This window comes from Choristoneura fumiferana, chromosome 3, assembly GCF_025370935.1.
Source record: "Choristoneura fumiferana chromosome 3, NRCan_CFum_1, whole genome shotgun sequence".
Taxonomy (NCBI): domain Eukaryota; kingdom Metazoa; phylum Arthropoda; class Insecta; order Lepidoptera; family Tortricidae; genus Choristoneura; species Choristoneura fumiferana.
The window spans coordinates 1635879-1660084 of record NC_133474.1 but is presented as its reverse complement, the minus strand read 5'-3'; the positions used below and the strand labels follow the sequence as shown (position 1 = coordinate 1660084).

At 37.6% G+C, this 24206-nt stretch overlaps 1 protein-coding gene and 1 long non-coding RNA gene across 2 annotated transcripts in view; one reads left to right on the top strand and one right to left on the bottom strand.

Annotated features, from left to right (window-relative positions):
• Positions 1-24206, bottom strand: part of loaf (low-density lipoprotein receptor domain containing lost and found) — a 135500-nt gene that overhangs the window by 26688 nt on the left and 84606 nt on the right. The window contains exon 2 of the mRNA XM_074085192.1: positions 6024-6247. Coding sequence (XP_073941293.1) covers positions 6024-6247 — 224 coding nt within the window. The remainder of the gene's footprint in view (positions 1-6023; positions 6248-24206) is intronic.
• LOC141426168 (uncharacterized) lies at positions 9332-12334 on the top strand. The gene is made up of 2 exons (XR_012451198.1): positions 9332-9677; positions 10591-12334. It is a non-coding gene; the product is annotated as an uncharacterized lncRNA (long non-coding RNA).

Sequence of the window (24206 nt, the reverse complement as noted above, 5' to 3'; positions counted from 1 at the left end):
CTTACCGTTTTATTCCAACTTGAATCGACACAACATAGCGTTGACTCCTATTTCTTTGTGTTGTTGACCCTTTGCATCGATGCAAACTTTTTTACTTTTTTTTTTTATTATACTGTCTTTTTGCTATCTTGTACTTTTGTCACGAATTATGATTTCTTTCTTGAACCTAAACCTATCTGTATTTCTGAGTCGATTAAATTTGGGAAAAAAAGCATTAGGGAAAGTTGTCTATACGGAAAAACGATTCTGGGAAATATATCTAACAAGAACTGATTGTTCAAAATTGTTAAAAAAATAATAATAATAAGACTTCAAAATAAGACTACGCTTAGTGTATTTTCCCGTTCACATTACGTCTCGATCGCGTTCGCGTTAAAATCTCAATTTCTATGGAAACACGAACATCGCAAACGTTCCGCTAGAGGCGCTGTTCGTGTTTGCATACAAATTGAGATTTTAACGCGAACGCGATCGAGACGTATTTTGTAACCGAAAACTTACACTAAGGGCACTGATAAGACCAAGTATACAGATACAGAGTGGACCGTCACCCAATATTCTTGCCAGATTACAAAACTTTAGTCCTCCACTTTTGTAATTTGGACGAGACCGGCCGAAACTCGGAATGTCTTGTTCAACTTGTGATATATCGTTTAAGTCACATGTTTTAATTACTTTGAATTAGAAGTTACGAGTTAGAGTACTCTTGCAGTAGGTAATAAGAAGTTTGTATTAAAGTTTCACATTGAATACGTTTTTGCCGGCTGATTTAAACTCGAGGAGGCACAAAGTACTTAATATTTGAGACTGCTTATCTTGTAGGTCTTGAACATTCTTATATAGGTTTGTTAAAATATAATCAAGTTCATTTTTAAAATGGCGATGGGCAGGCCACGTAGCTAGAATGGGTGACAATCGCTGGACATCTAGGCTGACGTCATGGCCAGGCCCTGCAGGCACCAGAAAGAGAGGGAGACCAAAAACCAGATGGGCAGATGACATTGTAGAAATCGCTGGAAAACTATGGATGGAAAAAGCCAATGATAGAGACTATTGGGCATCTCTGGAGGAGGCCTTTACCCTCAATTAAGAGGGGTTCCGCATGAAAAATGAAAATAGATTATATACTTTTTTTTTGTTTGTAACTTTTTAAATAATTATAGTACTATAGTGATAATAACCTAATGTTTCGAAATGCTGCTACTGGTATGCGAGAAATAAAAGGCTTTTTTATTTATTTATTTATTTATCTTGTAGGTATGGATTCTTCTAAAAGCCCAGTCAATCAATCAATAGACCTTGTCCGTTAAACGACGATTTTAGCAGAGTAATTATGACTCAAACACTTTTTTATTCGTAATGATTAAGAACGACGACGAAAAAAAGCCGTGGTGGCCTAGTGGTTTGACCTATCGCCTCTCAAACAGAGGGTCGTGGGTTCAAACCCCGGCTCGCACCTCTGAGTTTTTCGAAATTCATGTGCGGAATTACATTTGAAATTTACCACGAGCTTTGCGGTGAAGGAAAACATCGTGAGGAAACCTGCACAAACCTGCGAAGAAATTCAATGGTGCGTGTGAAGTTCCCAATCCGCACTGGGCCTGCGTGGGAACTATGGCCCAAGCCCTCTTGTTCTGAGAGGAGGCCTGTGCCCAGCAGTGGGACGTATATAGGCTGGGATGATGATGATGATGATGAACTATATCAAGATCAAACTAACAGTTTGTTTGTTTTCGCTTTCGCCATTTTTGACGTGACGTATCGCGTAGAAACACTGTAATGCCATGAATACGCCTAAATGGACTCCTTTTCATGACATGTTTTATCATCCGTCTTTTTTAACCTCCGACGCAAAAAGAGGGGTGTTGTAAGTTTGACCGCTCTGTGTGTCTGTATGTCTATGTGTCTGTCTGTGGCACCGAAGCTCTTAAACGGGAGGACCTGAAGGAGGATTTGAACACGGTTTTTTTATTTGAAAGCAGGTTTTCTAGCGATGGTTCTTAGACATGTTTTATCAAAATCGGTTCAGCCGTTTTTGAGATATTGAGCTTTGAAGTGACAAAGTCGGGGTTTTCCAACTTTTTGTTAGTTAGGTACTTTAAGTTTAAGATAATTATAGATAAATATTTAATGCATTATATTATAATTACTTAGGTCACCCGCACGCAACCTTACAATACTTACTTAGCTTTCGTAAGATCGCGAGTGAGCAAAGTCAAAGTACCGCCCGATTCAATCAATAATTTATTATTTTATTATTATTTTTGTACTTACTTTTTTATTTTGTTTTTTATTTGTATACTTCACATGTTAAATAATTCTCCTAAGTCCTAAGTATAGCATAACCTCTGTAGCTGCAGACATCTGGGGTTCGGAGGCCTGGTGATCTGACATACAGGTTTCCCCTAGTTCAGGCACCAGTCTCCACCGCACAAGTCTTGTATCTAATTGCAACTGTAATGTGTAAATTTACCGATTGTATTACTGGAATGTGGTGGAGTAAATAAACGATTTATTATTATTATTATTATTATTAATAATAATAATATTTTTCATGCTGTTTATAAATAAATGTTTTTCAACCTTGGCTAATTTTTTATTTTTTTTATTTGACAGGATGGCACACGACCAAGTGGGTCTCCTGATGGTACGAGATCACCACTGCCCATACACATCTGCAACACCAGGGGTATTGCAGATGCTTTGCCAACATAGAGGCTTAATATGGGATACCTCAAGTGCCAGCAATTTCACCGGCTGTCTTACTCTCCACGCCGAAACACAACAGTGCACTGCTGCTTCACGGCAGGATTAGCGAGCAAGATGGTGACAGCAATCCGGGCGGACCTTGCACAAAGTCCTACCACCTGCAAATAATGTTGCTACATCCGCAGTTACATACTTTAATACCTACTATACCTATTCCACAAAATCATGATTATCTGGCAATCTGCATGGATTTCCATTATCCGTAAGCCCACGGGCATTTGAGTTTGAAAAAAAAACCCGACGGCCATTATTCCAACAAAACGGAGACGTAAAGAACAAATCTTAGACAACTCGGAATCCGAAGTCATCCTTTGTTTGACCGAAACTTCGCAAATTTGAATTTAAAATCACACAAACTTCCTCTTTATTTGGCTGTTGATTATTTCTAAAGTAAAGCGACACCTGCCGGCTGTTATTAAATTAACAAACCCCAATCTTGCCGAATTCAAAGAAGCTTTGATTTTTATTTGAGCAACCTAACTTTTGTTTGACCAGATGGTGCCCATCTAGGTTTTATTTTTCTGTGGAATCGCCTGAGTATAATTGGATTGGGTACCTTACCTTTATGACTGACCCTTAAGAAGGATAGTAAAAAATACTTTGTGAATAAAAATGGCGTTTTTCAGTGACGATGGACAAAGTTATTTTCCAGACAGACTCCTTTAAAGGTTTCATAGACAAAATAGCTGAAATGAAACCTTTACAGTTTCGCCATGTTCTAGAATATTGCAATTTAGCTTAAGTTTACATAACATTAAGCCGACAATCTGAGAATAACGACTACTAGAGTTAAACAGGTAGCATATTACAACTGTATAAGTTTTACCATTTAAAGTGCGTTTATGGATAAAGTCAAAGAGAAGATTAAGTAACCTTATGTCCCATCAAGAGCTCAAAGCATTGGCAGAGAGGCGTACAGAATGGCGATTACTCCACTGACAAGAGCTTCTCAATATTTGTCGCATAATACTACTAAATCCTTGACGCGACACGCACTTGGCTACTTTTTTACGCAAAAATGTTCCTTAATTTCCTTCTTATAATAATAATGCTCCATAACTTTCCATCCCACATAAAATTAATTATACTGCATTGCACGAATGTCATCGGCACTTTCGTCGGAATTCCATTAGCGGCCTTAACCGTGTCCGGGAATAATCGGGGCTTTCCGGAAACGATCGGAAACGCTCGGCTATGATCGGGATTTGCCGGGCTAATTGCTCAGACGTCTAAGAATGCCGGCAAATAAGAGCGCGATTAAGGAAATCTCCGCTTAGACAGAAAATCGTTAGATATTAAATTTTAATTTTTAACCAGACCGTGGTTCAAGCTATGGCTTTTCAAGCAGAGGACCGTAGGTTAGAAAAAGCTACTGGAAGTTAACATGTGAAATTACACGTGATATTTAGGGTGAGACGAATTGAAATATAAATGACAGCAAGCTATGAACCAATTCTATGGTGTGTTTGATAAAATGTTTGCAATCTGCACTGGTCTTGCGTGAGATCTCCATCCTAAGCCCTCTCAATGAGAAATAAAGTATAAGTCTAGCGTCTAGCTTATCGTCGAACCTTAAATCATCATATTTGCATTCTCCATTTCTTCAAGTGAACATTGTAAGGTACTGGTATAAGCACATAGGAATGTGACTGATAATTTGATTCAGGTACTATTAAAAGTAAGGTCTTTGAGTCTTGAACATGAAACTACCGTGAGACTCACTCTACTCATATTAAATGATATTATTACGGATAACTCACGTCTTAAACCGAGTTTAGCTCGACATGTTTCGGGCTATTTCGTAGCAGAGCGGTGGCGCGTAGTGTGCGTGTTGCGGCAGCCACCGAGTCGCGTGCTCCTGAGAGGAAGGGCTACGAAATAGCCCAAAACATGTCGAGCTAAACTCGGTTTAAGACGTGAGTTATCCATAATAACATCATTTAATATGTCTTTGAGTCTCTTTTCATTCGCTAAATAGCTATCTTCTCAAGCTACCCGCCAAACTAGTTAAACTAAAGCCATCAATATCTTAAGAACTTTACTCTCGTTAATTAATTACAAAACTACAACGTCGTCTATATAAATTACGGCAAGTTTTAATTTACTGCGATGACCGGCATTTTTATCGGCTGCGAGGAAATTAAGATGTCAAACTGTTAATTGTTTCCGTCACTATACTGACGTTCTCTATGGCGGCTGTTTAGCTCAGGCTGGTCTTAAAAGAGATTAAATGACTGTTAAATAAGACTTAAGCTTTACCATCTTCTTGAAATGACTACATAGAGTTTGGATCAGAAGAGCATCAATAAATCTACATCAGCGGTTCTAAACCTTTTAGTTAGGAGGGACTAGGTCATGGCCATTGCCAACTGTTTGAAGGAAATATACGATAAAAGTACAATTGTACATGAATGAATGGTTGTGACCGCTACTTGACTGGCGCGTCGTTTTGCCAATTCGTTGTTGATTCGCGGACCACTTCGAGTTCTTCCAGGGACCACCAGTGGTCCGCGGACCAACGGTTAAGAATCTACATAAATGCAAATGTTATTAGAGCCCGTTGCCGCTTGTCGGGCGTCGGGTCCGTTTCGTGTCGGATGTCGGTCTATAGAAAATCGTGTCGGGTAAGTGTGAACAGCTTCATAAAAAATGTTTTGTCAATGGAACATCCGATTAAAATCCGGGCTCGACATCCGACAAGTGGGAACCAGCTCTTACGCGGAATATTTTTATTTGACTTGAAGTCGCTACACTCTTGGCAGACTGGTCGTGATTGTCGGATGAGGATCAGCAGTGAACCTTCAAGGGGATTTTCTTGAAAAAATATTGTAGTGATTTTCCCTTGCGTTCCATACAACAGAGCTTAGAGTCCGGAGTTCTCACATATGTCCCTTAGTCACTATGACACCCACGAGAAGAGTTTGGTCCGGCATTTTTCAAAACAGGACACGGCACGGCACGGGATGGTTAGGACTTTGGGTTACACAAAATCACATCCTTGAGTGGTGAGTGGATTCTACTAAAACTTCAGAAAACGTATGCTCCTTCTTGGCAATGATGGTCTTTGCGAAAGCGCTGGTAGTATAAAAAAGTGACATGTAAATGAGCTCTTTGAGCCTTGCAGAATAAACGTTTTGATTTTAATCGATAGTTGAAGAGGCAAAGAAATGGCAACATTAATTATGACAAGGAATACAAACAATGTTGGTAACATTTCTATTCACTTTATTATTAGTTCTGTGATTATAACTAACCTTAGGCGGCGCAGTGTCATGCGCGCCATCGTAGACGTAAAGATGATCATTGCAGTCCAATTGCAGCAAGTCGAAGTGCAGTATGAACCTCTGCAGGATACTGTGCGTTTGGAACGTCACCGTGCAGTCGAGATTCCGCTCGTTGCGGGACCAGAGGACGCCACCATCGAGCTTCCGGTACTGGCGTTGCAGGAAATGGTCCTTACATAAGGAGTCCATGTAATCTGGAGACAATAGATAAAGATCATTTAGTAAATGAAGGTGTTGGTTTAACCAAACTAAGGTTTGGTGTTAACATTAATATAATTATCAATTAAATAATTCGTTCAATACATGGGAGCCGTAAAATTCAAACAATTAAATAACTACAATTAGTAAAGTGATTGAACATACACAATTATAATAGTAACAGGGTGTTTTTTAGGTAGGTTGTAATTTTCATCTTCGCTTTCCTCATGCGACGGAACACCTCCTAACACTCAGGCCGGAAGTACATAGTGAAGAAGAACGTCAACATGCAAATGCAAGAATGCAACGACCATGACAATTCTGTCAAGAGCGTAGTCAATCAGAAGATCTTGCGACAATTTTATACAAAAGTTCAAAAATGAAAGTGTGAATGTAATGTGACTTCGACTATACAAGGTTTGCTAAGGTTGGGACCAAGTCAGGTAGTCTCTATTGTACCCTGACTAAGTACTAAAGACTGTTTAATTTTAATGTCAGCGCTTAGATTAAGTCAGCCAAAGCAATGTATTGACTTCAGCCAGATAAATTCAATCAAGATTAATGTTTGATACAGCTGAATCAAATGACATTGTAAAAAATATTGTTTCAGTGAACGTTGAATGGTTCCGTATACCATACTAACGTAAATAAATAAAATAACTATCATATATTATATACCAATCCAATAGTTTTGATTCCGTGGAAGAACAATGAATTTTCTAGGTAACCCGTGCGTATTTCGGAAAATTCCTTCTTTGTGCAAAATTTCAACTGCAGTCAACCAATTTGATTTCTGTGCCACCATGGAACCTTATCATGGTACATCATTTTGTTTTTCTATAACATTATTTATATCGAATGACGAAGGATGTCATTACGACACGGTTCTTTGTTGGCCAATCATATGTATGTCGGTCACGTTACTCGTTTAAAAGTATAATTTGTACAAAATAGTTATGGTTATAAACGTATAATTTTTTTGATCATAAATTTAATAGGCTTAGCATTTAAAATGTAAAAAATGTGTTGTAATTTGGTGATACTTTCGAAATTCCTTATGATGAAAGGAAGTTCAAGCCCAGACACAGATCAATAGGCAGATAATAATAGAATGTATGTAGATGATATAAGGGTTGTCTATTTGCGTAGAGAACCCAATATCCGTACAGAAGTATTGGTTACGTCAAGATAAAAGATTCAGAACGTGAAATTTAAATAAACTTTATCGTTTCGCATGCTCACAATGCCAATGTATCCTTCACGAATTCTCGGCATGGTTAGTCTAAAAGACAAACTGTGTTTACCTGTAATAATTTAATTTCAATCGCAAAACAAACTCGACCAGGATTTACCGGGATTCGCTGTGTGCCGTTGTGAATAATATTCGTGGAAAAATCTTAAACGAAATTTAATATACAAAGGCAGTTTTTAGAGATTTGTCAGTGCTTTGTTTCTATTTTTTGTTGTTTAGATCGACAGTGACATTGGATATAAACGCGGCATTAAGAAATGCTGTTGAAATAATATAAAATGGATCATAATTGTAACGAGGTAATTTGGTTTATACTTCGATTATTATTGTTGTCTGTTCCACTGCAAAGCTGCTAGTTATTTTGAAGCGTAACTAGAATCTATCTTCTATCTGTTTTCACAATAATATGTCAAGATTAGTGGGGCCTTTAATTTAAAGGTGGGCCTTGATGAAACTACCATCTTTTCATACTTAAACTTAGGTACTTTTGCTATAACTGTTACTTTTGGTTTTTGTTTTGCTTTTTAGCGTCATGTATGTCTTGTATTTGTTCTGTTTGTTTTTATGGCGTTAAATAAATGTATTACTTTCTTGATTCCTTTCTTTCTTTATAAAAAAATGAAAATTGGTCAATAAATTTTCAACTTACAATTTTAATCTAATTTAGAATATCACTTTGAAACGTTTATTAGTGAGAGTAGAGTAAATAATTTTTTAAATATTTATTTTTAGGTTTTATACCAGATGCACCAACGAAGGAGAGATAAGATTTATCTTTTGTAATAATTTGAAAAAGTGAAGAATTGGTAAGAATTTTTCTAACTTTTATTTTTCGAGAACCTGATAGTATACTATTGTATATAATATCCATACTAATATTATAAATGTGAAAATGTGTGTTTGTGTATTTGTATGTATGTTTGTCCGTCTTTCCCGTCGAAACGGAGCGACGGTTCGACGTGATTTTTGGCACACAGATAGTTTATGTGGCAGAGAGTGACATAGGCTACTTTTTATCCCGTAAAAATGCACAGTTCCCGAGGGAGGAACGCGCGATAACAGAATTCCACGCGGGTGAAGCCGCAGACAAAAGCTAGTAAGTATATAAAGTTATAAATATAAGTATATAGTTATAAGATAAATTTGGAATTTATCATGAGCTTAACGGTAAAGGGGAACATTGAGAAGAAACCTGTGTTCACCTGCTAAGCAGTTTCGTGGTGTGTTTATAATTTCCAATCTATATTTGGACCGCGTGGGAACTACAGCCCAAGCCATTTTAACTAGCCCTGCCCTGCCCTGCCTTATTGCCCTGGTTGTCTGTTACAGGGCATCCTTCATACGTTTGCCGTCATGCTGTCTTCACTCTAGACTAGAACCATTATATTCCAACAGCCATCAGTTCTGCATTTAATGGCAGCATTTCAGAAATACATTCTTTAGTCGTAAATTTCTTACTCCTCTGTCTAAATTTTTACTTCATCATCATCATCATACTTAGCCTGCATTTGTGTCCCACTTTTGAACAAATCCCTTCTTGGTATTAAAAAGGTTATTTTTATTACGAGAGGGGGGAAAACGGGTATGTGGTGTCGATCATCTGGCTGGAAATAATCACCACCGCTCATGGATACCAGCAACTCAAGAGGAAGTCTGTTGCCAGCTTTTAAATTTTAAGTATCGCCAGTTCTGTAGCATATCTTTGACCTTACTTTCTGCCATGTGGTGTCCCGTCGACCCTCTTAAAATACACACTAACTGATTTGATGATGATAAATGGGGAAAGATTTCGAATTTTTTAAACATAAGTCAAAGGAATCAAGCGGTTTAGACTGATAGAAGTAGAAATAGTATTTTACATTATTTCAAATTACTAATAATATAAAAATTTGCTTAACTATTTTCATATTACGACACAAAATTCACGCGACCGATACATTTCTATTGATAATTGTTATCTAAACTTTCACATGCCTAGGTTTGTGTAATCTATACTCTAAAGTACACAAACACGGCCCAAATTCAAGTGTACAAACAGTTAGGGCATATCGGCCCGATAAAACAGGATTATCTTCAAGATGTTGTAATCTTGCACTCGTGGACTGTTCATCTGTCGGCTGTCTTGAGATCTGACGTTTTAAATAGTTAAAACGTGCCCACGCGCAGCCAGCCATGTAAGTAAATTAAATTTAATGCATTTTACATGGTATTTACAGATACCGCCGAAATGGGGTGTCGAAAGTGTCATGCGTGATTTAAGTTATAACATATTTGTTTGTAGAATAATAAAAAAGAATGATTTTCTTACTGCGTTTCTGACGATAGTGAAACTCTCTCTATGAAAAAGCCAATGAATGCAAAAAATGTAAAGGCATGTTGATATTTTAACAATCTTTTTTTTCACTGCATGTTGTTTCAATTTATACGTTCTTTCAAATTATGAAAATAATTCCCATCACATCATTTGCCCTTATCAGTGAATAGCTTAAGATGTTCTTCATATCTGCAGCTCTGCTTCTCTAATTCTTGCCTGCTCCCCTACGTATATCATAAGAAGGAATAACCTAACCAACAAAAAGTTGGAAACCCCCCGACTTTGTCACATCAAAGTTCAATATCTCAAAAATGGCTGAAGCGATTTTGATAAAACATATCTAAGAAACATCGTTAGAAAACTTGATTTCAAATAATAAAAACGGCATTTAAATCGGTCCACCCGTTTAAGAGCTACGGTGCCACAGACAGACACACATAGCGGTCAAACTTATAACACCCCTCTTTTTGCGTCGGGGCTTGAAAAGGGGTCAAAATCCGTTCCTTGATATTGTTTAGTTGGTGTTGGTAAAGTGTAATGTGTACTCGTACCTTAAAGGTATTACAATTAAGACAAGATATTCTTGCGTGGCTGGGTAAATCCGCCAGTTCACGGTGGATGCAGGACGCCTCCAACCGAAGCAATTGTAGGTCTATGGGGGAGGCCTATGTTCAACAGTGGACGTCCTATGGCTGATATGATATGATGATGATGGTTCTCGAGCGATTGAATCTTGGGACTGAGTATTAATTCAGAATGATTTCCATTTCCAGGAGTGGCTGCGGCGTGGTGGCCTTTACCATCCTCCTGCTGGCCGGTGCGTGCGCCGGCCCCGCCGCTCCCCGCGCCGCCCGCTCCCTGGCCACCGTGTCCGGCGACACCACCGGACTGGAGGTGCCACGGGACCTCATAGCCGGCACTGGAGCCGGCATGGGAACAATGCAACTCGTCATCAACGTTCATACCGACAGCTCCGGAAATATCGAAGTATATACAAATTAGATAAACATTGTCGTCTAATTCAAGTTCCAAATTCTTATTGACTAGAACGTCTTCTGGGTAAACGTCAATGTGTCTCTATTTAGCTCAGTGGGAATACGGAATTTTGTATCTTTGAACTGACAGATAATAGTTAAAAATGATATCCTGGGACTGCTGGAGTTGGCTATTAAAGGTGAAGTCACTAGTGTCCGTGGTGTCTGTCCATGGTGAAATCTGGGTCACGGTCAAAACGGTCGTGACTCAAGAATTTTTTGAATTCTTCGACTTTCTGGAAATTTTTGTATATATCTTCTAAACAAATTAATTTTAACCATCGCAGTAGCCTCTTAAAAGAAAAAAGAAGCGAGTAAAAATAGCTTTTGTAAGCGAAATTCTTTAATAGAACAGAAGATCTACTTCCTCTCATCGGAAATATAAAAATAAGTGCTCAATATCCTGTAAAAATCTTTGATCAAAACAGATTTTTGTCTTCAAAATCGGATTCAATTTTCAAACAGAATCCAAAATATTCAGCGTATTTCAAAAGGAAGAAAACGTAATCGCGATATAACGAAACCAAGACACTAATACATTTGGAAAAGGGGATATTCGCGCGGAATTTCAAAGGAGAGATTGACAAGGGATTCAAGAGGTTACTATGCCTACGGGGCCTTTCAGACCCTTTATGCGAGGGCAATAAATGCTTTTCATTTCAATACGAATTTCTAAGAAGGTACTTCAATGTCACGCAGTTGAAGCAAATGTGGCTTAAGATATCACGAATAGTAAACAGCCTTGTGAAATTTGGGAATGTTTAGGCTTTACGGGAGTATTGATTAGCACGGTAGAGAGAGCCTACTATTTAAAGTTATACAAAATTAGGCATATCATACTAATCGATGCAAGTAGCACCATTTACCCGAAAATGAGAAATTATTGACATAATGTAACTATCTATTCAACTCGCTGTAGGGTTTTTCTTCACGGTTTGGAATTACTAGCTCGGACAACATGGTCCCTTTACTGAAGGAAATGCTTGTGACGTCTTCCGATTGATAAGCGTCATCTGTATCTAATCCAAATATTTACTTTATCAAACCACTATAGTTTACATCTCCTTTTCTTGTAGTGCCACTTCATCATTGAAGGTTTGCATAGTTTACAAAATCAAAACTATTTTACAAGACAATATCTTTTAATCTGTAGATTTAAGACAATGCATGAAAATATCACTTTGTTATAACATAAACAAATTCTGATTATTTACTGCGCATTGTTAGCTTGACAATCTTATCTGATCATGTAAAAGTAATGTTGTCGTTGAATATTTCAGCACAATTTTGTATTAGTTTAAAGGTAGGAAGTTCTAATTTCTGCCACATGAACAGATAATTTTGTGATGCTTTTAATCAACCATACATTGAGGACGCCAGTATGGTTGATGAAACTGTACCCAAACATTTATTTAGTAAATATTTTGGTACAACTTAAAGTTAATGTTATTTTTATAACATTTGTATTAAATGATTATGTTTATGTTCATGTTTCATTTACTTTCAACCATTACAGAATTACAATTGCAATGATTCACGGATATGTTTTCGTAAGACATGTTTTTCACGGGATTAAAACAGTAATTAACTTTCAATGATTCCAGTAGACACCCGTGCCGTATCCATATCGCTAGAAGAAGAGCTGATATAATCGGGAGATTATTAAATTATGAAAAGTAATTGGAGTTTTACCTTCTGGAAGATTATGCGCTCATAAAGTATAGAAATATGAAATTATTTTACAAATTTGGTGATATTATTATTATTTACGAAAATTACCCAAAATAAAGCAAGATTAACTGATACAATTGTATAGCATTAACTGAGCTATGGATAATAATTAAGTATCACATTTAAAATCTCACCTTGAAATAAACCTTTGGATATATCATTTATCCAAAAAGTTCTTTAGAAACTACATATAATAAAGATTTCAAAGATCTCTTCCACGAAATGGATTTACTAGATGTTGGGATGAAAATGATATTAGAATAGAAATATCAGAAAAATATGAATAAGACAGAATAGATTTTGACATAGCTCCCACGAAATTACTAAAGCTTAAACCCAACAAAATAAACCTAAAATACTTCGTGGGCGATCAGCAGAAAGAATATATCTTTGAAACTACTGCCTCTGGATTTATATTTTATAGTAATTTCAGGCATCATTTAATTTTTCAAACAGAATATTGTGGGTTTCAACCCGGGCTCACATCCGAGATTTCGAAATTACATACAAAATTTACCACGAGCTTTAAGGTGATGGAAAACATCGTGAGGACTTGCACAAACCTGCGAAGCAATTCAATCGTGTTTGTGCGTGAAGTTCCCAATTCGCACTGGGCCCGCGTGTGACCTACGGACCAAGCCCTCTCATTATAAGAGGACGCCGGCTGGGATGATGAAAAGAATCATTTAAGCACGAAGCGTTGTAGTGCAGAAGCAAAATAAAAATACTGTTGGTAGTTTTTATATTGAGCATAGGAAACTGTGTAAAGATAATTCGAATATGTGTACTGTACCATGTAAAGGGGCCGAGGGCAAACTCAATTCCGCCGATACGGTTTATCTAAAATCGACTTTGCTCGCGACTGATCCGAGCGATGCCGGAGACGAAACGATGATAAATGAGGGCGTTCAGAACAACAAGCGTAAGGCGATCTGAACTGGGTTGTTGGAAAAATCCACTTGAAAGGTTTCTTTGATTTCGCCGATTTTTAATTTTATTCAAATGCTTTGTGGTTACAATAAGGAAGGATCTAGGTGATGTTTATATTGAGTTATTGAGGTATGTATTAATAGATAAACTTCCTTGGGCTTAAAACACGGGAAAACAAGATAACATTGATCTTAATTAAGTTATTACTTTCACTTTATTTTGATCCCTGGTCGGGGCATATTTGTGTGACAATTACGAATAATCGTGCTCGAGTCTTGGATATTTAATCTATCTAATACCTTTAAACGAGTATATATATAAATATATATAATCAGAACCTCGGAAACGGCTTCAAAGATTTCGATGAAATTTGATATGTGGGGGTTTTCGGGGATGACAAATCGATCTAGCTTGGTCTTATCTCTGGGAAAACGCTTATTATCAAGTTTTAGCCCGAGCAAAGCTCGGTCGCCCAGGTACTATGTATTTAAGCCTGTATTTATCCTAATAAGTACCGTAAAACGAGGGTACTTTTCCCCCACTGGGTAACTATGCTCCAGTTCTATATTTTGTTTAAATGTCTTGCAGGTCGAAGTCCCGGTACCCGATACACTTCCCAATAAATTGATGTACTTTACATAAATTCATATGAACATACCACAGCATAATGATTTTTAAAATAAAGCAAAGATTACGAAATTTGGAGCAAAAATCGGTGCAAAGTAGCCTCGTTTTACGGCACCTTATGTTTATCTATTGTCTAGTACCCGTTAGCTTTGCTTAGTTTGGGACTTGGGTGTTCATTTTCTCTCATTTTTTTTTATTAACCTTACGAGTAATATTTTATTCATTCAATTAATTTAAGCTTGAAGCCAAAATACAGTAAAATTTTCAATTATACACCACGAAATGACGCAGAACCAATCTTGCCGTGGTAATAACTGGATTACGGCAAGATTGACAGGAACTAGAGCGTGTATATAGTGCATTTCGCATTTACTTTATTCTGTTGAGTGAATTAAAGTTGATTAATATTCTGTACCATTTCGGAAAATTATTATTATTCCATCATTTCGTTTTTCATTTACTTATTCAATAGCTAGCTGCTGCTAGTGACCCTGTCTGCGAAGATTTCTCCTGCAATTTTCCTGCATGAAAACTATTCTATGTCCTTCCAAAGGTCAATTATCTACATATTAAAATTTACCAACATAGGTTCAACGGTTTACTTCATCGTAAAACGTAATTAATCTGTATGTCTGGCTGTCTGTTTGGCTGTCTGTATCTTCGCGCTTAAATACGGTATTTGACAACTCCTGAATTTGCCATGTTTCATAAATTATTATGAAAAAAATATAGATATATACAGACAGTGTTTAGCGGAGAAAAAAATTTAAATCGGTTGAAAAGTCGATATACCTTGTTCTTTCTCAAATGCTTTTCACACGCAAGTATGTCTTTCTTTGTCTAATCTTGAATTTCAAACCTTTATAACATTTGTTATTTGTAAAGGTAGCTTAAACATTATTTCTTTATTCTATAATAGGCATTGTGAAGTTTTAATTAATAAAACGTATAAAAAATAGTCAAATACCGCATTGCTCGATCGATTTAGATGAAATTTGAAATACAAATAGTCCATACCTTAAGATGGACATAGGATAGTGTGTATTTTATCCCGGAAAATTGCATAGTTCTGACTGGTTAGCGATAAACAATTTATTGACAGACGAAGTCACGGGAAAAAGTTAATAACACTTTTATAGAGACCAGAAGTTAAAAATCAGCCCAAAGTAACTGCTACGAGTACATTTGATTACATTTTAAAACCTCTGGACATAGACTCAAACTAGAAATTAAAAAATGTGTTTCAAATAAAACTAATCTGTGCAGCTATCGACATAACGTCAGTTGCAGCTGCTCTCGGTTTTAATGCAGTTTAAGAGTTGCAGCCATCTGATTGGACTATGCGGTCGGCTGCGGAAAGGTCACTTTGTTACTTATTAAGTTATTTGTTGTGAGTTCAATTACTGGGTTCATTGTGAACTAAAACCAAAGCAAGAACCTTATTACGGTCACAAATGCGTGTAGTTGTCTCGTAGAAAGGTGTAGGACAATATTCGACCACTGATTAAAAAAACCCTAGTGCTAATAAAAACTAATTTAAATAAAAACAAAAACGCGTGTTGCAGCAGCCGCTGAGTCGCGTTGCTCCGAAGACGAAGGGCTACGGATTAGCCCGAAACATGTCAAGCTAAACTCGATTTAAGACGTGAGTTATCCGGGTCATTATATTTAATATGAGTGAGTCTCACAGTAGTTTCATGTTCAAAATTAAAAACAAAAAGTAACAAAAAATGGAACCGACTTTAAAAACTTTCAAAATATTTTTCTACTAGTTTGAAGTCGGTGCCTCAGTACGAGCCAGTAGGAGTGGAACGTCTACCTCACCTACATACTATATATATTGGGCTTCAATCACTCCTGCTCAAAAAATCGAAATCTGCTCAAATCAAGGTACGCGGAACAGAAGCCGAATTGAAATCATAAAATCTCCATCACACTTCAACAGGTTTGAACCTGTTCACACGTGCGAAGAAATTCAACGGTGTATGTGAAGTTGGTAAGCGCGCTGAGCCCGCCTGGGAATTACGGTCCAAGCTCTCTAATTATAAGAGGAGGCCTGTGCCCTGCACCGGGTATTATACAGGCCGAGGCAATGATGATGATAATTTATTGAATCAGGCGTTACTTTGCGGAGGTCCATATCAATGAACTAAACTAACTTTTAGTTCAATGATGATGATATTACATAGTGATTTTGCTATACCATCGATGTGCGTCACTTAAGTAGTACAAATTACTAAAACGGTAAGTGGTTACAAATAGGGTACCTAATCCCTATATCGAAAATACAAACTGAAATATGCACAGAAAAACCAGAAAAATAAGACCAGCGCTGGGAATCGAACCCAGGTCCTCGGTATTCCGTGCCGTGTGCTATACCGCTACATCACCGCTGGACAACGATACAGACACGAATTTCTCCTATGCACCTCATATCTCAGCTTGTGTTGTTTCTTATTTAGCCACTTAAGCAGCGACACTAGCGACATCTATGCCGTAAGCCTCATCGAGAAACTTTTTCGGGCACTCCATCGAACTACCGCTCACCCGGACAAGTTGATATCGTTATTAAGCAATCAAATTAAGATTGTTTTTTGGAATCTTTTTGTATTTTTATTTCAATTCCAAATTTTTGTTACTTTTACGGTCATCCCGTAAAACCTATATCGAAAATACAAAGTGAAATATAGATGCACAGAAAAACCAGAAAAATAAGACCAGCGCTGGGAAATTTGGAATTGAAATAAAAAATACAAAAAGATTCCAAAAAAACAATCTTAATTTAGGTACCTAATCCCTTTTAGCTCGACGTCCTGTATTTAGACTAGGGCGGAGCGGCACTTAACGATTTGAGAGCTAGGCAGTTGAGTGAGCACTTTAGTGTTTTAAGATGTTAAGGTTGGTGACAGGGCGCTAGAGATGTTGTCAGTTTGTTGTTCCACGAGGATAGACGCTTAAAAGCAATAGCTAAGAATGACAGCCTTTTTACTTGCAAAAAAAATAATAAAATAAATAGAAAAGGTCCCAGTCCAACGATGATGATGAAAAACAATTAGGAATACGGCGTCGCTTACGCATTGTTTAAAATAAGGAGCTTGATATTAAAAAAAAACAACACATCTAGGGAGTACAGACTTTATTATTCTATTTATTTATTTACTAGCTTTTGCCCGCGGCTTCGCCCGCGTTGAATTCGGTTATCGCGCGCTGTTCCCTGCATTTTTTCGGGATAAAAGTAGCCTATTTCACACTCGCCCATAAACTATCTCTACGCCAACTATCACGATGATTCGTTGCTCCGTTTCGATGTGAAAGACGGACAAACATACAGACACACGAACACACTTTCGCATTTACCTAAACTTGGAAGATTCCGTATAAAATACGAAATCCTTAGAAAAATATTACTTATTTTTTTCGTAATGGCTACGGAACCCTATTTTGGGCGTGTCCGACACGCTCTTGGCCGGTTTTTATTTTATTTTAACACATTAGGTTTTTAAAAAACGTTTGTGTAATGTGCATTCATAGCTCAGCTCAGCGGTTAGAATACAAAACAAACTTTTAGTCATCCCTTGAGAACGGCAATTTTTTTCGGGATAAAAAATATCCTATTATTTATTCTGGACTTCTAATATGACGTATGCCAAATTTCATAGGAATCGGTGCAGTAGTTACGGCGTGAAAGCGTAACAAACAAACAAACAAACAAATAAACAAACTCACTTTCCCCTTTATAATAGTACGGATTCTCAAAAAAAATATAGCAAAAATTTAACCGACTACAAAAAACCATGAAAATAATTTTCTACCAGTCTGAAGTCGGCGCCTCAGCACGAGCTAACAGGAGTTGACATATAGCCGTCTATCTCACTATACCTGAAGCTCATTTAGATCGGTCATTATGGGAAAGTCTGAAACTATAAGACACACGAAGATACTGTTCTTAGGAACCATGTTATCGATTTTAGTAACAAAAAAAATTGCATTATTGTTATGCGTTCTTAAAAGAAAAAGTCTCGACACAGATACGATGGAACGATATAATCCTTAGAGTCCCTTTTTAAAAGCTTTTATTTAGTTTCACCTGTCCCGTTGTCTGTCTGTCTGTCTGTAATCAAATCTTGTAAGTTAAATTTGACCAACTTCCAGTAGTCTCATTCACTTATAAAATTTGGAATACTTATGTAAATCGCGTGACAATACAATAATCTAGGACATCCTGGTAGTCCAGCCAGGGTCGTCTCCGCAGGACGGAACTCTTCAACGGTTAATAGCATCGACTTGAAAGTATGAAATGTATAGTGGGGTGACAATGTAAGAACAGTCAACAAAAAGTACAGTCAACAAAAAAGCTTGTATTAAAAATTAAATTTTTATGGTTAGGTTATTTCCTTCTTCGATACCTACCGAACCCTAATTTCACAGTGTGATGACAGAATAAACATAACTATAACTATGACGGAGCTCCACAAGGGTCACCACAAAATCCCAGTACACCGCCGTGAAAGTGATTAAAAAAAGAAATTAACGACATTTTTCGCGCCCCCGTCCCCGCTTAATGTCCGTAATTAAACATCGGGATCGCCTTCGATGGGCCAAGAGATTAAACACAACAATTTTCCTGGAGAGCTTTAAAAATGTTGCTTTTAACCAACTGCCTCCGAAAAGGTCGCGGCAAAAAAATGTAGCGTGGCAACTTTGCGTGGCCTTTTATTAGTACAATTCTTATAGCAATCCATACTAATATTATTAATGCGAAAGTGTGTGTGTGTTTGTATTTTTCTGTGTTAGTATGTTTGTTCGTCTTTCATGTTAAAACAGAGCTACGGATCGAAGTGATTTTCGGCATAGAGATAGTTTATGGGCCAGAGAATGACATAGGCTACTTTTTATTCCGGAAAAATGCACAGTTCCTGAGAGTTAGTTGGTTTATAAATAAATAAATATAAACATGAGCTATATTTATTACTAGCTTTTGCCCGCGGCTTCGCCCGCATGGAATTCAGTTATCGCGCGCTGTTCCCTCAGGAACTGTGCATTTTTCCGGAATAAAAAGTAGCCCATGTCACTCTCTGGCCCATAAACTATCTCTTTGCTAAAAACTACGTTGATCCGTCGCTCCGTTTCGACGTGAAAGATGGACAAACATACAAACACACACACTTTCACTATATAATATAAATATGGATAAATGCTGCCTTTACAGCAAGATCACTACTTATATTTTCTTAAATATTACCAAATGATACTTTCTGAATGTAAATGCTTATCTTAATGCTAAAAATGCCAAAATCGCCATAGGTGTGCCTATAAAATTTGAGGTTTTCCCTCGTTTTTCCTAGGATCCCATTATCAGATCTTAACTTGGTGACAATGGGACCACCTCAGAAGAGTACCCTTTCGAATAAAAAAAGAATTTTGAAAATCGGTCCACAACTGACTGAGTAATCGGCGAACATAGGAAACATAAATAAAAAAAAATACAAACATTGGAACACAGAACCACCTTCTTTTTTGAAGTCGGTTAAAAACTGCCCCCAATCCCGCATGCGCCCGAGTAATTACGCCGGGCTTATTGCCGTCCGGGAATCTCCTCGAGCCCAATTAGCCAGGGTCCTCTTCCTGCTCCTAATGAACAACTATACTGTGATATTAATTTTAGAATGGCGTTTATGTGCACTTCTATTGTTACTGCCATTGTTATAACTTGAACCTTTGGGACAACTGTGGCGGAATCTGCGGTGGATATAAGTTAAGGTTAATAAGCAGAGGTCGGCGGGTGAGCTATTTTTACGTCATTAATGTCAATGTAGTTGTCTTGTAGATATTAATATGGATACAACTTAAAAAGAAATATTAAAAGAGAACTTATTATTATTTGAGAGAGAAGGGAAAGAGAGAGAGAGAGGTGTTTTTTATATAATTGTTTTTTTTTGCAGGTGGTAGGACCTTGTGCAAGGTCCGCCCGGAATGCTACCACCATCTTGCTCGCTAATCCTGCCGTGAAACAGCAGTGCTTGTACTGTTGTGTTTCGGCGTGGGGAGTAAGACAGCCGGTGAAATTACTGGCAATTGAGGTATCCCATCTTAGGCCTCTAGGTTGGCAACGCATCTGCAATCCCCCTGGTGTTGCAGGTGTCTATGGGCGATGGTGATCTCTTATCATCAGGAGACCCACTTGCTCGTTTGCCATCCAGTTGAATAAAAAAAAATACTTATTATTATTTATTTTATATACGAGTATATATCACAATCTCTAATCTAATCTAATATTTTTGACAAATTTTGTAATTTTATCGCATTTTGTTTAGTTTTGTTATGTTAGGAATGTGATTTTTGTGATCTAGGTTAATTTCATTGTAATTTGATTTAATGTATAATTTAATTTATTATTGTTATTTTATGTTAGATTATTATGTTTGAGATATGTATTATGATATGAAATATAAGACAATATAATAAATAAAGAATAAATTAATGAGAACTAAATTTATTAATTATGATTATAAACTAAAATGAAAATAAAAGGAGATATACTACTACGACCTTTACGTTGCAATCAAAACAAATTAATTTTATTAGAACCTACGGAATGTGATCAATCTATTTTGCACAGTTTTCCGCTTAAGTAGAAAAACAGCTTGAGCTAGTATTAAAGTAAGCTTAATATTCGTTTTGTAATGCATTTTCATTTAAATATGTCATTTATTAAACATAACTTTCTAACAATAACTTCATCATCATCATCCCAGCCTATATGCGTCCCACTGCTGGGCACAGGCCTCCTCTCAGAACAAGAGGGCTTGGGCCGTAGTTCCCACGCGGGCCCAGTGCGGATTGGGAACTTCACACGCACCATTGAATTGCTTCGCAGGATTGTGCAGGTTTCCTCACGATGTTTTCCTTCACCGCAAAGCTCGTGGTAAATTTCAAATGTAATTCCGCACATGAATTTCGAAAAACTCAGAGGTGCGAGCCGGGGTTTGAACCCACGACCCTCTGCTTGAGAGGCGATAGGTCACCACGGCTTCAACAACAATAACTTAAAATGATTTAAATTAAAAAAAAAAACTATATACAAAAATTAAAATTAAACTAAAACTAACCTACCTATTTACAAATAAAAACCCCTACCAGACCACCGTCGCTGCTCATTGTGCCCAGAAGGCTGGCAGCATTGCCACGTTGGATCGCGAGGCTGATCCTTTGCCCAACATAGCTGCCAGCCCGCTGGTCACCCGTAGCATCTAAGGCGCCTGGATATCTCCTTGGCGATATCGCGCGCCAGGTCCCCACGACCCCAGAGTCTCAACATCCCTTAGATAGATAATAATGTTTTCGTCATCCATCATCATCAGCCTACAGCAGTCCACTGCTGGACATAGGCCTCTTCCATAGGCGCGGCCACAACACTCTGTCTTTCAGCCCCTCGCATCCATCCGCCGCCAGCGATCCTCTTAAGGTCATCCGTCCACCGTGCCTCAGGACGCCCTACACTACGTTAATACACTGATAATGTTTTATTAACAATAAATTACAATTTTATATTTATTGAAACCTACACTGCAAACACTACGTTGAGTTTACGTTAAGGGGGTTGCTCTTCCATACAAACCTACGGACACCCCGCATAGCTTCCACGGACATGTTTTCTTAGAGGATTTTTTGAGAATAGTAAATTATGGATATGCTCTTCAAGCAAAATCCAAAAAAAAGTAACTTTATTGCATCAAAAGTGCAGCGTGATGCAGTAAATTTTGATGCATTTTACCATTGTATGAGTACAACTGACAGTGTTCGCAGCGAGCATGTAGTGACATCTTATATGGGTGCGTGAGTCAATGTCACAAAATCAAACTATTGTAAATAGGTATCGACTATTTCGTGTGGTCACGTGACCATCACCTTTGGCTCAGATAATACGACAACTAAATGGAGAAAGCATTAGATCACTGAGAGATCAAGTTCAAGTTTCTGAGTCTAGTATTACTTTTTTGTTTTTAAATCTGTTATTTTCGTAAGTTGAAACGCCTAAACTATTATTTTCTGATTAATGCAAGGACGCAAACTGTAAGTAAGACGAAAAATAGGTAAGTCATTACAAAACAGGTATTGTCATTTAAAATAATAATTATTTAAGTAACAGACCCAGTCCTCGGCAAAAATTATAACATTGCATACTTTACATACATTATAATGCGGTGCTTCGATCTAGGACAAGTGGTTTAAATTCAACTTACAAATTCTGAACAGATATTAGTTATTTACTCTTACGTAGACAGTAGCGCCACTAATTTATATAAAGCATATTTATTCTCACAATAAAAGGTGCTAGGTGTAATCACTAAACTAATTAGTTAAAAAATAAGGTCTACATTCAACATACATTGCATGTGTATGTATGAATATCAAGTTTTACAGTGAGGCTCAAATAAATTCCTACATATCACGGCATTTTTACGGCCGCTAAATCTAGGCTCGGTGAATAAAAAGGTTTTCACAATCGAAGTAGTTTTCGTACCTTTTTTATTATTATAACTGGCTAGATAAGTAAAATTTAAACGTCATTATAATACATTTTTGTCACAACGTCAAGTCAATGAGATTGATATTCAAAAGCAATTATGTTTGAATAATTATGGTTTGAACACAAATCAAGAAGTCAAAAAGTTGGCGGACGAGAGGAAATTAGCAAGAGTGCAACTCTTAAACTTTATGTATGTACGATTCGATGATGAAAAGAAACCTATGTAATTGATACACGGGTATGTTTATTTTATCATTTTTGTCAGAAACATTAATATTTGTTACAAGAACACCAGAGGCAGGGCTGTAAGAATTTAATTCCTACTGGGTGGCCAAAGTATGGCTTATCGTGTGTACCAAACTTGTGGTCTGCAGCACCTACTACGAAAACATGCCAAAATTCCCTAACTCTTAGTTGCGTCGTGAACATTTTCACTCCATAGAAGTAAGTCGCTTCCCACCGTCTGTCTGCATATGTACGAGTATGTACTGTATGTACTCTATTATGAAGTGATTCAAGATTTTTTATTTTATTTATAAGTGTGAGAAACGGCAGGGGTTATAGTTTTGGAGCGTATGTATGGTCATTTCTTTCGCAGCTATGCAACAAGGCCTGATGCATCTTAGCAACAACAAGACAAGAGCAGAGGACAAGAAAATAAGTCTTTGTTAGGAGTGACACAGGTTGTTAATTTTATGCGTATGTTAGTCTGCTGTTTATCTTTCCGTCGGCCCATCCGTCCGTCCGTCTGTCGATCCGTCCATCTGTCTGTCCGTCTTTCTGTCTGTCTGTGTTTCGAAGTGAACACTACATCATTATTGTCCAGTGATGACATATGGATCGAGACGTGGTGCTTTACTTTAGGCCTTATAAATAGGCTCAGAGTTGCTCAGCGAGCTATGGAGAGAGCTATGCTGGGGTTTCTCTACGGACCGAATCAGAAATGAGGAGATACGTAGAAGAACAAGGGTCACCGACATAGCCAAGCGAATCAGCTCGTTGAAGTGGCAATGGGCGGGCTATATAGCACGGAGAGCGGATGGCCGTTGGGGCCGAAAAGTTCTCGAGTGGAGGCCGCGGATCGGCAAGCGCAGCGTAGGACGTCCACCACAAGATGGACGGATGACCTGGTTAAAGCCGCAGGTTCGCGGTGGATGCAGGCTGCTGCCAGTTGAAGCAACTGGAGGTCTGTGGGTGAGGCCTATGTCCAACAGTGGACGTCCTACGGCTGAGATGATGATGATGATGATGGTGAATAAAGTTGTACCAACTGTACTTTAGTCGAAAATTTTACTATGACCTTTAAAATTTATAAGTATTTTATTGATAATTAGAAGCAGAGTCTTGAGAAATAGCTCATGTTAGGAGATAAAGAGATCAGAAGAGTATCGTTAGATTTGTCTCTGTTAGGAGTGACACAGGTTGTTAATTTTATGCGTATGTGAGTCTGTCTCTGTGTACCTTTCCGTCGGCTCATCCGTCGTCCGTCTGTCTGTCCATCTGTTGTCCGTCTGTCTGTCTGTCTGTGTTCGAAGTG